At 42.9% G+C, this 15230-nt stretch overlaps 1 protein-coding gene across 3 annotated transcripts in view; it reads right to left on the reverse strand.

Annotated features, from left to right (window-relative positions):
* The window catches only part of LOC118389312 (phosphoinositide 3-kinase regulatory subunit 6-like), a 33072-nt gene that overhangs the window by 3858 nt on the left and 13984 nt on the right, over window positions 1-15230 (reverse strand). For 2 of the 3 annotated variants that reach the window (XM_052490313.1, XM_052490314.1), the window contains exons 6-19: window positions 14845-14977; window positions 12832-12901; window positions 12439-12631; window positions 11132-11282; window positions 8448-8543; window positions 7441-7921; window positions 6962-7061; window positions 4825-4947; window positions 3308-3418; window positions 2746-2848; window positions 2538-2608; window positions 2057-2147; window positions 1712-1764; window positions 1382-1488 (exon numbers count right to left, since the gene is read on the reverse strand). In XM_052490313.1, coding sequence (XP_052346273.1) covers window positions 1382-1488; window positions 1712-1764; window positions 2057-2147; window positions 2538-2608; window positions 2746-2848; window positions 3308-3418; window positions 4825-4947; window positions 6962-7061; window positions 7441-7921; window positions 8448-8543; window positions 11132-11282; window positions 12439-12631; window positions 12832-12901; window positions 14845-14977 — 1883 coding nt within the window. The remainder of the gene's footprint in view (window positions 1-1381; window positions 1489-1711; window positions 1765-2056; window positions 2148-2537; window positions 2609-2745; window positions 2849-3307; window positions 3419-4824; window positions 4948-6961; window positions 7062-7440; window positions 7922-8447; window positions 8544-11131; window positions 11283-12438; window positions 12632-12831; window positions 12902-14844; window positions 14978-15230) is intronic. The other variant, XM_052490315.1, reaches the window with a different exon arrangement.

Below are 15230 nucleotides of genomic sequence, written 5' to 3' on the forward strand. Positions count from 1 at the left end.
GTATGACAGCTGCGTGGTCCCGTGGTGTTTATACTTGCGTACTATTGTTTGTACAGATGAACGTGGTACCTTCAGGCGTTTGTAAAATGCTCCCAAGGATGAACCGGACTTGTGGAGGTCTACAATTTTCTTTCTGAGGCCTTTGATGATTCCTTTTGATTTTCCCATGATGTCAAGCAAAGAGGCACTGAGTTTGAAGTTAGGCCTTGAAATACATCCACAGGTACACCTCCAATTGACTCAAATGATGTCAATTAGTCTGTCAGAAGCTTCTAAAACCAGGACATAATTTTCTGTAATTTTCCAAGTTGTTTAAAGACACAGTCAACTTCTGACTGGAATTGTGATACAGTGAATTATAAGTGAAATAATCTGTTTGTAAACAATTGTTGGAAAAATGACTTGTGTCATGCACAAAGTAGATGTCCTAACCGACTTGCCAAAACTGTAGTTTGGTAACAAGACATTTGTGGAGTGTTTGAAAAACTAGTTTTAATGACGCCAACCTAAGTGTTTGTAAACTTCCGACTTCAGCTGTATATATTGTAACATGACACAATATATATAATATACACTGTAACATGGCACAATATATATAATATATACTGTAACATGGCATAATATATATAGTATATACTGTAACATGGCACTATATATATATATATATATATATATATATATATATATAATATACTGTAACATGGCACAATATATATAATATATAATGTAACATGGCACAATATATATAATATATACTGTAACATGGCACAATATATATAATATATACTGTAACATGGCACAATATATATATATACTGTAACATGGCACAATATATATAGTATATACTGTAACATGGCACAATATATATAGTATATACTGTAACATGGCACAATATATATATATATAATATACACTGTAACATGGCACAATATATATATATATATATAATATATACTGTAACATGGCACAATATATATATATATAATATATACTGTAACATGGCACAATATATATAATATATACTGTAACATGGTACAATATATATAATATACACTGTAACATGGCACAATATATATAATATATAATGTAACATGGCACAATATATATAATATATACTGTAACATGGCACAATATATATAATATATACTGTAACATGGCACAATATATATAACTTGTGCATATGTAACTAAAACATATACAGTATGACAAGGGCTAACCAAATGAGGTTAGGTCAACATGCTTCAGAATACATTTCAACCAGCAACCTTCTGGTAACAAGATCATGTGTCTATCCACCAAACCACTGTCTGACCTGTTTTCATCTATTTCAAGTTTTTATGTTAGGCCAAGCGTAGGCAACAGCTACACCAACAGCTCTCACCTCTGTACGTCTCGGAAGGTCCTCCTAGAGTCTTTGTCCAGGGTCACAGTGAAGGTTTTCATCTCCAGGGTCCTGATCTTAATGTTACAGGTACGGATCTTGGCCTCCTGTGGAATTAAGTCTGTGTGTTAGGTTTGGGTTTTAGGTTTATGAGATCATAAAACGATGTGGCCACCATGGCTTGGTCAAGCGAACCAGGCCTTTGTGACGTTAAGAACAAGGCGGAGACCCAAGAATACCGAGAGGATGAAGTAAATATGTTTTATGTTTCCGAATTTTATAACAACTTTCACTGATAGACATTTGTGTGTTAAAACGGTGTAAACTCACCATGGTGTTCTTGGGTTTAGTTTCGTTGAAAGCTACTGTAAGACAGTTCAGATCTGAGGACGACAACAAAAACAAGAACATAGGCCAGGCTTCAACAGATATACAGAATAATATGGGAAAAGTAGTAGACATTTCAGAACTTATTTTTACAGTTCACACAATTGCATCAATATGCAACAGCATGGACATTCACTACTATTTTACATTGTGACTTTGCCCGCTGAATTGACATATGTGCCCTATGGGTGACAACTCAGCTACTACTGATCACAATACAGATCAATCTATCAATGAATTACATGAATGTTGTAAATATCATTGTGTGTGATATTTAGTGTTGCATACCTTCAGTTTCATTGGAGGAAATGCCACTAATCTGAACACCTGAAGTCCTCACTGACATACCCTTGTCTACGTCTCTACCACTCAATGACACCTGGAGAGGAGGACAGAGACACAGGACAAAGGTCATAGAGAGAAGCTAACAGCTAAACGTCAAATACAGGTTATATGACCTCTCTTCAGGTCAGGCCACTCTCATGATGCAGTTCTAAACTCTAAACAGAGACAAACAGACGTTGCATCAACAGTATCAATCCCAAACACTATCAAAATAGAGCAAAACGTCAAACACAGGTTATAGGATCTCTCTTCAGGTCAGTTAAGTTTACTCCCATGATGCAGTTCAAAACTCTAAACAGAGACAGACGTTGCATCAACACTATGACAATAGAGCATAACATTCGCTTTATCGCCAGATGCAGCACTTTCACGTGGATGTATATTGATGAGGTCATGTTAAAAACATGGTTGATCTTTCGCCGACCTTTTTGTAGTTGACAGAGACGACGGCACCACATACGTCTCCTGTGTTCTTCTTCTGCTTGATGGTCGTGGCTGAAGAGGGAGGACAGACGTGATCAGACCGGGCGAGTGACAAAGACACGTACACACACACTTCAAATCAGTCAGTTTGAAACGAAACATCAGACGTAGAGAACGTTGATCGGGGGCGTACACAGGCTAAATGTTACCTTTCAAAGTAGTTGGGGACTGTTTGAACTCGGGGAAGTCCAGCTCTAAGTGGGAGAGAAACACGTCCTCCACTGGGTCCTTGGTCAGGTTGGGGAAGCAGATCTAGAACATAGGCAAGAGAATGACAATCGTGGGTCAGTTGGTAGAGCAAGGCGCTTGCAACGCCACGAGGTTCGTTTCCCGCTGGGGCCAACCGTACATAAAAAAATTAATGCATTCATGACTGTAAGTCGCACCGGATAATAGCGTCTGCAAAATGGCATTTGGTGTTTTTTTGGTCTATGAGTGAGGGCTGATAATCATGAACATGCTAGAGTGCTAATGATAAACTATGCTCAGTCCATCACCGCAGACTTAATGTCATTATGTCACACAATAGACAACAGACAGTGGTAGAGAGATTCGATAGTGCATAGGCGATAACGAGACCTGTTTGTGAAGCATATGGTTACGTCTGTGTCCCAAATGGCCCCTTAGTCCCTATAGTGTGCACTGCTTTTGACCAGGGTCCACAGGGCTCTGAATAGGGTGCCATTTCAGATGCATCCTATGTCTCCTCACCTTGACAGAATAGATGGTGAAGTAAACAGGCTGCAGTCCGGTCCGCACATAGTAGGAAATGACATCAGACAGGAAGGGGTTAGGCTCTGCCTGCTTGCTGCTGTTGGACTGCTGGAGAGAGATGGGATCATGTTAGTATGGAGCCTGCGGTTGACCAAGACAGTACACATAAAAGCAGCTTTTTAATACACTGAATGTTCATGTTTTGGAAGGAACTCTATTTCATTCATGTAGAGACACAGGAGAGGAGCGCTTCTGTGGTTTATAGTTCATCCACAAGGTGCTCTTGTCACGCCCTGACCATAGAGAGCCTTTGTTTTTCTATGGTATAGTAGGTCAGGGCGTGGCTGGGGGGGTTCTCTAGTTATTATTTTTTGGGGTTCTAGTTTAGTTTTTCTATGTTGGTGTTTGGTATGATTCCCAATTAGAGGCAGCTGGCTATCGTTGTCTCTAATTGGGGATCATATTTAAGTAGCATTTTTTCCACCTGTGTTTTATGGGATATTGTTTTGAGTTAGTGCACGTAGCATTCTCTGTAGTCACGGTTCCTTGTTAGTTTATTGTTTATTTGTGTTTTGTCTTTGCTAAGTTTCACTTCTTTAATAAATAATGTGGAACTCGACATCCGCTGCGCCTTGGTCCGATATTCATTCCAACGAACGTGACAGCTCTTTGATCATGGGATGAAATAGGAAAAGGAAAGGAAAGCCTTTGTGCAAACAAACATCCAGAAGTAATCAAGGCACTCTCATGTAGTGGAACATAGTAAACGCCTTGATTGATTTATGGCTTATGCACGGCAAGAATAAAAAACCCACCTAAGCATTGCAAAAAAAGGCCTTTTCATTCTACATGAGTGCCTTGATTACTCCGGGAAGGCTTTTTTACTATGCAGCATCAACTTATGTTTGTTCTATTTCCCTCCCATTGTAATCCATTACCATTCATGATTTATTGGAAACTACAGCATTAAACAATGAAAACCTGACCCTGTTTCCCTGCTACGTTTCACAATATTTTACCCCTCCGATACTTCCCTGTCTTTCACTACACTGTGCCAAACAGTTTCTCTTCCCTCTATCCAGCTAAATGCTAAGATGACTCATAACAGCAACGCTATTTGCATACAGTACTCATAGGTTCATAGGTTCATAGATGTTTTTTTCACTTCCTGTAAGCAGGCAACTACTGTACAGTACTGTGCAATTTCCTTTTGTTTGCTAATCATTCAAAACCCCTAGAAACATGCAAACAATAATTTGTTGACTTTTTTTATGCTCTCCCGGTGGCAGAGCATAAACCCCATTCAACATAACCACACATAACTAACCACATACCTTTATCTGCTGCAGATCAGACTAGTATTTTGTTTCCTCTTAAAATCCTGAAAGCTACACTTGCCAGGCTAATGAAACCAATGCATTCCAGGCAGGCTTAATCCAAAGTATCAAAAGAGAACAGAAATACTATTTGATGCGGCCATTTCAACATAACGTAGAAACAGTGGGTTACTGTACCATTTTGGCCAGCTTGGGGATCATGGAACCCAGACTGTTGATGTTGCAGTCGTACCATGGATCCACCATTCCCAAGTAGGAACCCAGGGCACAGGGGTTTTCCCGGGTTGGGGAGAGGTTTTCCTGATAGAGAAGTACAACATGGTTTATTATAGATACATTAATTACTCTACTAAACTGTTAGGGTAACTCAACTACAGCTAAGTTTTCCCATTTCAAATGTATTTATAAAGCCCTTCTTACATCAGCTGATGTCACAAAGTGCTGTACAGAAACCCAGTCTAAAACCCCAAACAGCAACGCAGGTGGAGAAGCACAAGGTTCAAGTTCAGTGTGAAACCAGAGAACGACATTAAGCCTTTACACTAGTGGGAATTGGCCTATATGAATAGGGCTACATTTAAATGTTTCTTACAGGAAAAATATGAAAACATTTACATAACCACGGTAGCAATTGAAAGGGAACAGTTTGGAGATTTTGGGAAAATTATAATACCTAAGTTGGGGACACAGTTCACGTGACACAAGACTGAATCCAAACATCACACTGTTGATTTTATGTGCATTTTATATTTACTGTGCTTTTTGCCACATTTGTTGATAACAAAATCTGAAAATACTCTGGATACATTCAGTAAGTAACATGATGAGAATATTCCTGGAAAATGTGGGGTAGGTGCAACATAAGATAAAAACAATAGTCTCCAAGTGGCCACACCCCTCTCCAAGTGGCCACACCCCTCTCCAAGTGGCCACACCCCTCTCCAAGTGGCCACACCCCTCTCCAAGTGGCCACAGTTCCTAAGTAATTTCAATACATTTTTAGGACTTAAAAGAAGAGTCTTCAACTATAAGGTGCTTGGTTGTTGTTTTTTATAGCTTTCCTAGCTGTGCCTTTGAGGAACTACAGCAAGCACACTTGTAGTTGTTTTGTTTGGAACACTGCCCTCCATCCCCACCATCACACAATTACTGTTGTTGTATACACAATCCAAAAACGGACCATTATAAGTCACAGTGGGCATCATTTGAAAGCTTGTTCTATTGCCAACATGACTAGCTAAGTTATAAAATACGATCTTACAGTGTTACGCTTTCACAGGGCAATTCAGAGAACATATTGTAATTTTGGTGCCCATAGAAAGGAATGTTCAGGTGCATTCAGGTGCATTCAGGTGCATTCAGGTGCATTCGGGTACTTGTTCCGCTGCGGATTTTCTTCATAATACGCAAACATCCCACTGGGCACAGACGTCATTTCAACGTCTAGTTTTGATTTACATTTGGTTGAGTTGCCAACGTGAAATCAACCAAAAATATCACTTTCATTGGATTTAAGTTCAAAGTTGGGTGAAAAAAAACACATTTCCTTACGTTGATGACTTTTTCCAAATCCAATCAGTTTCCACGTTGATTCAACATCATCATATAGATTTTTTGTTGTTGAAATTACATGGAAACAACATTGATTCAACCAGTTTTTGCCAAGTGAGATTCTGTTCAGAACAACCCAGGATATGACGCCATGCTTCTACATTTGCATTGCTTGCTCTTTGGGGTTTTAGGATTCTGTATAGCATTTCGTGACATCTGCTGATGTAAAAAGTGCTTTATAAATCAATGTGATAGATTGATTGATGCCATCAAACATAGTGATCATAAACGTTGACTATATTACAGGAGTTTTATAATATGGAAATGTGAAGTGCACATTTGGACATCTCATCTTTCAAAATACATAGTCCTCTTAATTTACAGCATTTCCATCACTCAGACAACAACAAATGACAAAAGTTGTCCAATTAGTGAGAGGCACGTGGGCAACTTCTTGTCGCGTGCGGTGCTCAAGTTCAGAACGGCTGTCAGTCAAAACTCATTCAGCACTGTGAAGTGCAGAGCCTGAGCTCTGACGCCATTTACAGCATATTCCTGTACACTGCGTTCCAATGCAGGCACTTATCAGTGTCCAAATCTGCCATTTCAACCCGCATATCATTCTTTTGATGTGATCATTTCACATACTGTCTGGATGTGTGTGTGTGTGTGTGGGTGTGTGTTCACATACTGAAACACTGAAATGAGTGTCTCTTGACAGGTTGTAAACTGATAGGAGTGAAGTGTTAGTTTGTGGTCTTACTTTGACAGGACAGGTGGGACTGGGATCCTCACAGACAGGGATGTAGTAAAACTGGAAGTTGACTTTCATGGTCAGAAAGAGACGACGCGCTTCCCTTTTCCTGCAGAGTGAAACCAATGATTAACTAACCCTCAAACCATGCTACACAGAAACCCGAGGAATAATCCCATTATATTTCTGAAGCATTAACTATTAATGTGTCATGATTTCAATTCAACTTCCTTCTTCCTGACTAGACCACAGAAACGGACAGTTAGTTTCCGATTTCATTTTTTGGACATTAAGAAATAAAACATTTCAACAGCATAGTATAGGGCTAACCAAATTGAGATGTTGTAGGTGGAACTGTCTCCAAAAACTATACTATGATCATATCTAACAGAAATCTATTATATCCAGTATTCATTCTAATATCCAATATCCACTACAAACTACATGCAGTCTCTCAGACTACACTACCCATGATCCTGGTCCCTCACCGGAGAAAGTAGAAGGCCTTAGCCAGCTTCCCCAGCACCCTGTCGTCCCCCATCACCACGATCCGGGCCGTGAAGTGCCTCTGCTGCTTGGAGAATGAGGGGGTCCCGCTGCACCCCGCCTTCCTATGAAGTGTCGTCCCGCCTCCCCCGGCCACACTCCCGCTCTCCTCCAGAGCGTCCTGCATCAGGGCCATATTGTCTGTGACTGACGGCCTCATCTTGATGCCTCCTCGTCGGGTTAACCTGGCCTCCCCCTCCTCCGAGCCACCAGAGGGTTCCACCACTGAAGGCTCAACCCCAGGGGGAAGGTCCCTCTCGATGCCGCTGTCGTTGGACATCACGGAGTGGCGGGGCATGGCGGAGGAGGAAGTGAGGTCGGCAGGGAGGTCGGCGAGGTCAAAGTCGGTCTCTTGGTCCTGGCTGAGGCAGAAGTGTTCCGACGACATGGAGCTGGAGCGCACGCACTTGGCCAGCTCGCGCCCTGGTGGTAGAGGTGACATCAGAGAAATAGGAATCAGAAGACATATATACTGTATCTCTATAACATGAATGTCAATACAGGTCAATGGGAACAGGAAGCGGCGAGACAAGAAAGAGCTATAATATTGGACGTTTGCATCGGGTGAGAACACAGTGTGTTAGAATAACACTCCTCATTATCAGGATTATCCATAACCATGGTAGCATCCACATTAATGGAGAAGTGTTCAGAAACATATTATATTCTTATTTACAATAAAAGTGACTCCAAAATGACATAATACATTATTTACCATTCATTTCTATTGGGCCCATAAAAAAATCGGAAACACATTGCGTACTAGGAATATGGGATCAAATTCTAAACTTGTGACTACTTTATTTATAAGAATCTTTAGGGGTGTAAATCATTTTGACCCCTACCTTTTTGAGAGAAAAAAAGTATTACTGTTATTAAACCGAGTAACAGAGTTCATGTAACAGAGTTCTCTCATTGGTGTGTATAAACAACAGATTTCACCACTCACAGATCTCCTCATCCTCCCTCCACAGGTGGAAGCTCATCTCCGGGTTGGGAAGCGGCATGTCACACAGGCATCCCCCACCACCGGAGGACAATGTGTCTAAACCAGGAAGAGCCCAAACTGTCACAATGACACCAAAAACAACACAACACCCGCTTACTTCCTGGTCCCCATCCCCTACACTAAGTATATGGTCTCACAGCTGGCCTGAGAGACAGTGTAGTGTCCATTTGAAGGATAGTTGTTATGATGAGAAGAAAAATATGGATTGAAAGGTAAATACAGTGTACATCTGTCCTGGAGGGGGGCTCTGACTCGACAGATTTAGACTTCGAGGAATACAGTGTGAAAGACCAGCTCCTATACAGCGATCTATTAATAACGGTCCCAAAGTCAGAGTGACTGCTATACAGCGATCTATTAATAATGGTCCCAAAGTCAGAGTGACTGCTATACAGCGATCTATTAATAATGGTCCCAAAGTCAGAGTGACTGCTATACAGCGATCTATTAATAATGGTCCCAAAGTCAGAGTGACTGCTATACAGCAATCTATTAATAATGGTCCCAAAGTCAGAGTGACTGCTATACAGCGATCTATTAATAATGGTCCCAAAGTCAGAGTGACTGCTATACAGCAATCTATTAATAATGGCCCCAAAGTCAGAGTGACTGCTATACAGCGATCTATTAATAATGGTCCCAAAGTCAGAGTGACTGCTATACAGCGATCTATTAATAATGGTCCCAAAGTCAGAGTGACTGCTATACAGCGATCTATTAATAATGGCCCCAAAGTCAGAGTGACTGCTATACAGCGATCTATTAATAATGGTCCCAAAGTCAGAGTGACTGCTATACAGCGATCTATTAATAACGGTCCCAAAGTCAGAGTGACTGCTATACAGCGATCTATTAATAATGGTCCCAAAGTCAGAGTGACTGCTATACAGCGATCTATTAATAACGGTCACAAAGTCAGCATGACTGCTATACAGCGATCTATTAATAACGGTCACAAAGTCAGAGTGACTGCTATACAGCGATCTATTAATAATGGTCCCAAAGTCAGAGTGACTGCTATACAGCGATCTATTAATAACGGTCACAAAGTCAGCATGACTGCTATACAGCGATCTATTAATAACGGTCCCTGAGTCAGAGTGACTGCTATACCGCGATCTATTAATAACGGTCCCTGAGTCAGAGTGACTGCTATACAGCGATCTATTAATAACGGGCACAAAGTCAGAGTGACTGCTATACAGCGATCTATTAATAACGGTCCCAAAGTCAGAGTGACTGCTATACAGCGATCTATTAATAACGGTCCCAAAGTCAGAGTGACTGCTATACAGCGATCTATTAATAATGGTCCCAAAGTCAGAGTGACTGCTATACAGCGATCTATTAATAACGGTCCCAAAGTCAGAGTGACTGCTATACAGCGATCTATTAATAATGGTCCCAAAGTCAGAGTGACTGCTATACAGCGATCTATTAATAATGGTCCCAAAGTCAGCGTGACTGCTATACAGCGATCTATTAATAATGGTCCCAAAGTCAGAGTGACTGCTATACAGCGATCTATTAATAACGGTCCCAAAGTCAGCGTGACTGCTATACAGCGATCTATTAATAACGGTCACAAAGTCAGAGTGACTGCTATACAGTGATCTATTAATAACGGTCACAAAGTCAGAGTGACTGCTATACAGTGATCTATTAATAATGGTCCCAAAGTCAGAGTGACTGCTATACAGCGATCTATTAATAACGGTCCCAAAGTCAGAGTGACTGCTATACAGCGATCTATTAATAACGGTCCCAAAGTCAGCGTGACTGCTATACAGCGATCTATTAATAACGGTCCCAAAGTCAGCGTGACTGCTATACAGCGATCTATTAATAACGGTCACAAAGTCAGAGTGACTGCTATACAGTGATCTATTAATAACGGTCACAAAGTCAGCGTGACTGCTATACAGCGATCTATTAATAATGGTCCCAAAGTCAGAGTGACTGCTATACAGCGATCTATTAATAACGGTCACAAAGTCAGCGTGACTGCTATACAGCGATCTATTAATAACGGTCCCTGAGTCAGAGTGACTGCTATACAGCGATCTATTAATAACGGTCCCTGAGTCAGCGTGACTGCTATACAGCGATCTATTAATAACGGGCACAAAGTCAGAGTGACTGCTATACAGCGATCTATTAATAACGGTCCCTGAGTCAGAGTGACTGCTATACAGCGATCTATTAATAACGGGCACAAAGTCAGCGTGACTGCTATACAGCGATCTATTAATAACGGTCCCTGAGTCAGAGTGACTGCTATACAGCGATCTATTAATAACGGGTTCTGAGTCAGTACAGCTGCACTGTACGGTATGTGTCAGCTTGAAGACACATTAACACACTAACACAAAAAATGGACAGCATTGGCAGTATTTATCTGAATACGCCCTATGTGAAAAATGTATAACTACTTATATACATGTACCAGCTGTAATACCTTGAAGTGTTGTCTACGGTAACGTTACCCTTCCAGGTTCATTTGGAAACAGAAACCAAATGCTAGTCTAAAGGAAATGGGAGATAATGTCTGGATGCTGTTTAGATCATTTGGTTTTGGTTTCAAACAGTCAAAAGATGACCCCTCTATGATAAGGATACTGTACCTGATGTGTCAGTATGGGTGAGGATCTCTCTGTAGAGTTGTCCCAGTCTCCCCCTCAGCACCACCCCTTCCCCCTTACTGCCCTCCTCCACACTCTGCTCCAGACTGGCCACCACTTCCTGGAAGTACGGCTCCACGTCCTGGCCAATTTCCTGCCATACACACACGCACACACACATACACACAGACACGCACACACGCACGCACGCACGCACGCACGCACGCACACACGCACACACACACACACACACACACACACACACACACACACACACACACACACACACACACACACACACACACACACACACACACCGTCTATGAATAGAATACAGGTGAAAGGCCACCAGCGACCAGACAAACACATCTGGAAGTCTGAGTTTGACACGTCCTGTTGAGATGAGTGTTATATTAGGACCAGTGTGTGTGTGTGTGTGTGTGTGTGTGTGTGTGTGTGTGTGTGTGTGTGTGTGTGTGTGTGTGTGTGTGTGTGTGTGTGTGTGTGTGTGTGTGTGTGTGTGTGTTTTAATGGGAATGGTGCCAACCTCTGTTAGATCATGGAACAACACAACTAAACAACACGCTATTGAGTCATTATAGATAATTTCTGGTGTGTGTTGCTGAATATGACTGAGATGGCATGTATGAGGCACCAGTAGACAACTTTAGCTTACTGAGCTTTGCTTTGGTGCAAATTGAAACGGCATAAACCACAAAGGGGCTTACGCAATACATTGAAATAGAAACTAGTATCAAACACAAAGAGGTATTGATTTAGATAACTTTGAACAAAACACAGCAACATTTGCGAAAACAAAACAAACGTCAAAACAAGATAAAAAAAATACTAAGACCATAAAACAGGTTTCTTTACTCTAGAACAGAAGTCAAACCCAAAAGGTTTTTCTACTGTGTAAAAAGTGCTGTGTACATAAAATGTGGTTGGAATGTGCATGTAACAAAAAACCACGCGGTAAAAACTAAGTTACTTCTGTTCTCCGAAGAGGGATTGGAGGGGAGAATAAATAAAGACAAAAAGAAATAAAGAAACTAAGTTAAATGAAGGCTTTTACCAAGAACCTTTAGCCTGAACCCCATCATCACATACGCATAGCGAAACACCAGACCATAAGAGAAGAAGAAACGTCATAGCGAAACACCAGACCATAAGAGAAGAAGAAACGTCATAGCGAAACACCAGACCTTAAGAGAAGAAGAAACGTCATAGCGAAACACCAGACCTTAAGAGAAGAAGAAACGTCATAGTGAAACTCAATGTTAACACAACCACAGCGCAATCACACTGACCTTCAGTGCCTGTGCCAGTTTAGGACTGTGACATAGCTCCTCTCCGAGAGCAGCCTGGATGGAGTGTTGGACCACGCTCCGCATGTGGTCAAGGGGATTCAGATACCCCCCTGACCCCGAGGCCTCGATGTCCCCCCTCAGCGCCTCACCATGGGGGCCGGAGAAGACCGCCGGATCGGCGAACACAAACACCCTAGGAGACCGTAGGAGAGATTGAGTTATTGCCTTTGGTTATCCTTGATCAACCAGTTCCCCGGCAGTTCACATGCAACCTGCTGTTACTACGACTTTATCTACAAACAGCATGTCCTTCTATAGCATAAGGAAAAATGGCTTCTACACTGTACTGCATCACCATGTTGTATGCAACAGCAAGTTAGGTTGTCCTCTCACCTCTCCTGAAAGGGATGGTAGTCATTCTTCAGGCTCTGCTCTGCGACCACCATCCTCTGATACAGCACTCCTGTGGGTCAAAAGGATGTACACGTTTAAAACGCGTGGCATTCTCGTACCACGGCCAGTGGACACGTTTAAAACGCGTGGCATTCTCGTACCACGGCCAGTGGACACGTTTAAAACGCGTGGCATTCTCGTTCCACGGCCAGTGGACACATTTAAAACGCGTGGCATTCTCGTACCACGGCCAGTGGACACGTTTAAAACGCGTGGCATTCTCATACCACGGCCAGTGGACACGTTTAAAACGCGTGGCATTCTCATACCACGGCCAGTGGACACGTTTAAAACGCGTGGCATTCTCGTACCACGGCCAGTGGACACGTTTAAAACGCGTGGCATTCTCGTACCACGGCCAGTGGACACGTTTAAAACGCGTGGCATTCTCGTACCACGGCCAGTGGACACGTTTAAAACGCGTGGCATTCTCGTACCACGGCCAGTGGACACGTTTAAAACGCGTGGCATTCTCGTACCACGGCCAGTGGACACGTTTAAAACGCGTGGCATTCTCGTACCACGGCCAGTGGACACGTTTAAAACGCGTGGCATTCTCGTACCACGGCCAGTGGACACGTTTAAAACGCGTGGCATTCTCATACCACGGCCAGTGGACACGTTTAAAACGTGTGGCATTCTCGTACCATGGCCAGTGGACACGTTTAAACGCGTGGCATTCTCGTACCACGGCCAGTGGACACGTTTAAAACGCGTGGCATTCTCATACCACGGCCAGTGGACACGTTTAAAACGTGTGGCATTCTCGTACCACGGCCAGTGGACACGTTTAAAACGTGTGGCATTCTCGTACCACGGCCAGTGGACACGTTTAAAACGTGTGGCATTCTCGTACCACGGCCAGTGGACACGTTTAAAACACGTGGCATTCTGGTACCACGGCCAGTGGACACGTTTAAAACGTGTGGCATTCTCGTACCATGGCCAGTGGACACGTTTAAAACGTGTGGCATTCTCGTACCATGGCCAGTGGACACGTTTAAAACGCGTGGCATTCTCGTACCATGGCCAGTGGACACGTTTAAAACGCGTGGCATTCTGGTACCACGGCCAGTGGACACGTTTAAAACGCGTGGCATTCTCGTACCACGGCCAGTGGACACGTTTAAAACGTGTGGCATTCTCGTACCACGGCCAGTGGACACGTTTAAAACGTGTGGCATTCTCATACCACGGCCAGTGGACACGTTTAAACGTGTGGCATTCTCGTACCACGGCCAGTGGACACGTTTAAAACGTGTGGCATTCTCGTACCATGGCCAGTGGACACGTTTAAAACGCGTGGCATTCTCATACCACGGCCAGTGGACACGTTTAAAACGCGTGGTCATTCTCGTACCACGGCCAGTGGACACGTTTAAAACGCGTGGCATTCTCGTACCACGGCCAGTGGACACGTTTAAAACGCGTGGCATTCTCATACCACGGCCAGTGGACACGTTTAAAACGCGTGGCATTCTCATACAACGGCCAGTGGACACGTTTAAAACGCGTGGCATTCTCATACCACGGCCAGTGGACACGTTTAAAACGCGTGGCATTCTCATACAACGGCCAGTGGACACGTTTAAAACGCGTGGCATTCTCGTACCACGGCCAGTGGACACGTTTAAAACGCGTGGCATTCTCTTACCACGGCCAGTGGACACGTTTAAAACGCGTGGCATTCTCATACCACGGCCAGTGGACACATTTAAAACGCGTGGCATTCTCCTACTACGGCCAGTGGACACGTTTAAAATGCGTGGCATTCTCGTACCACGGCCAGTGGACACGTGGAAAACAAACATCCCTCTTCATTATAACGTGTATTACAGTAAAACGATGATCACCTTTCGAAGACAGTCAAGTCTACCAATAAAGTCTTACCTAAACACATAATAGACAAATACATCATTCGGTTGGACGAAGGATGTATGTTGGTTTCAGTACCTGGTGTGTAGCGTTCTGTCTTCATGCGTCTGGTGTAGCTGAGGCCTACAGTACAGTAGGGCTGGGGGAGGGTAAGCAGCCTCTTACAGAAGTCGTACACCCGCTTGTACAGGTCGTCAGGAACATAGGCTGACTGGAACGTACACAGATATAAGCACAGTTATCACTGTCAGTCAGTCACAGCTGTCCTCGGACTTACCTGAACCACCAAACACAATTGGTATGGTACATACACACAACCCTCAAATACAGTATTGCACCATTTCCCTCCATAAATACTTGCACAAACTTCCCAAAACCTCAATATACATCATATGGCTCTGGTAACAACAATAACTGTCTCTTTTAGTAGACACCAACAGATAAAGAAGAGATAAAGGTCTACG

Source organism: Oncorhynchus keta, chromosome 32 (genome assembly GCF_023373465.1).
Source record: "Oncorhynchus keta strain PuntledgeMale-10-30-2019 chromosome 32, Oket_V2, whole genome shotgun sequence".
Lineage (NCBI taxonomy): Eukaryota > Metazoa > Chordata > Actinopteri > Salmoniformes > Salmonidae > Oncorhynchus > Oncorhynchus keta.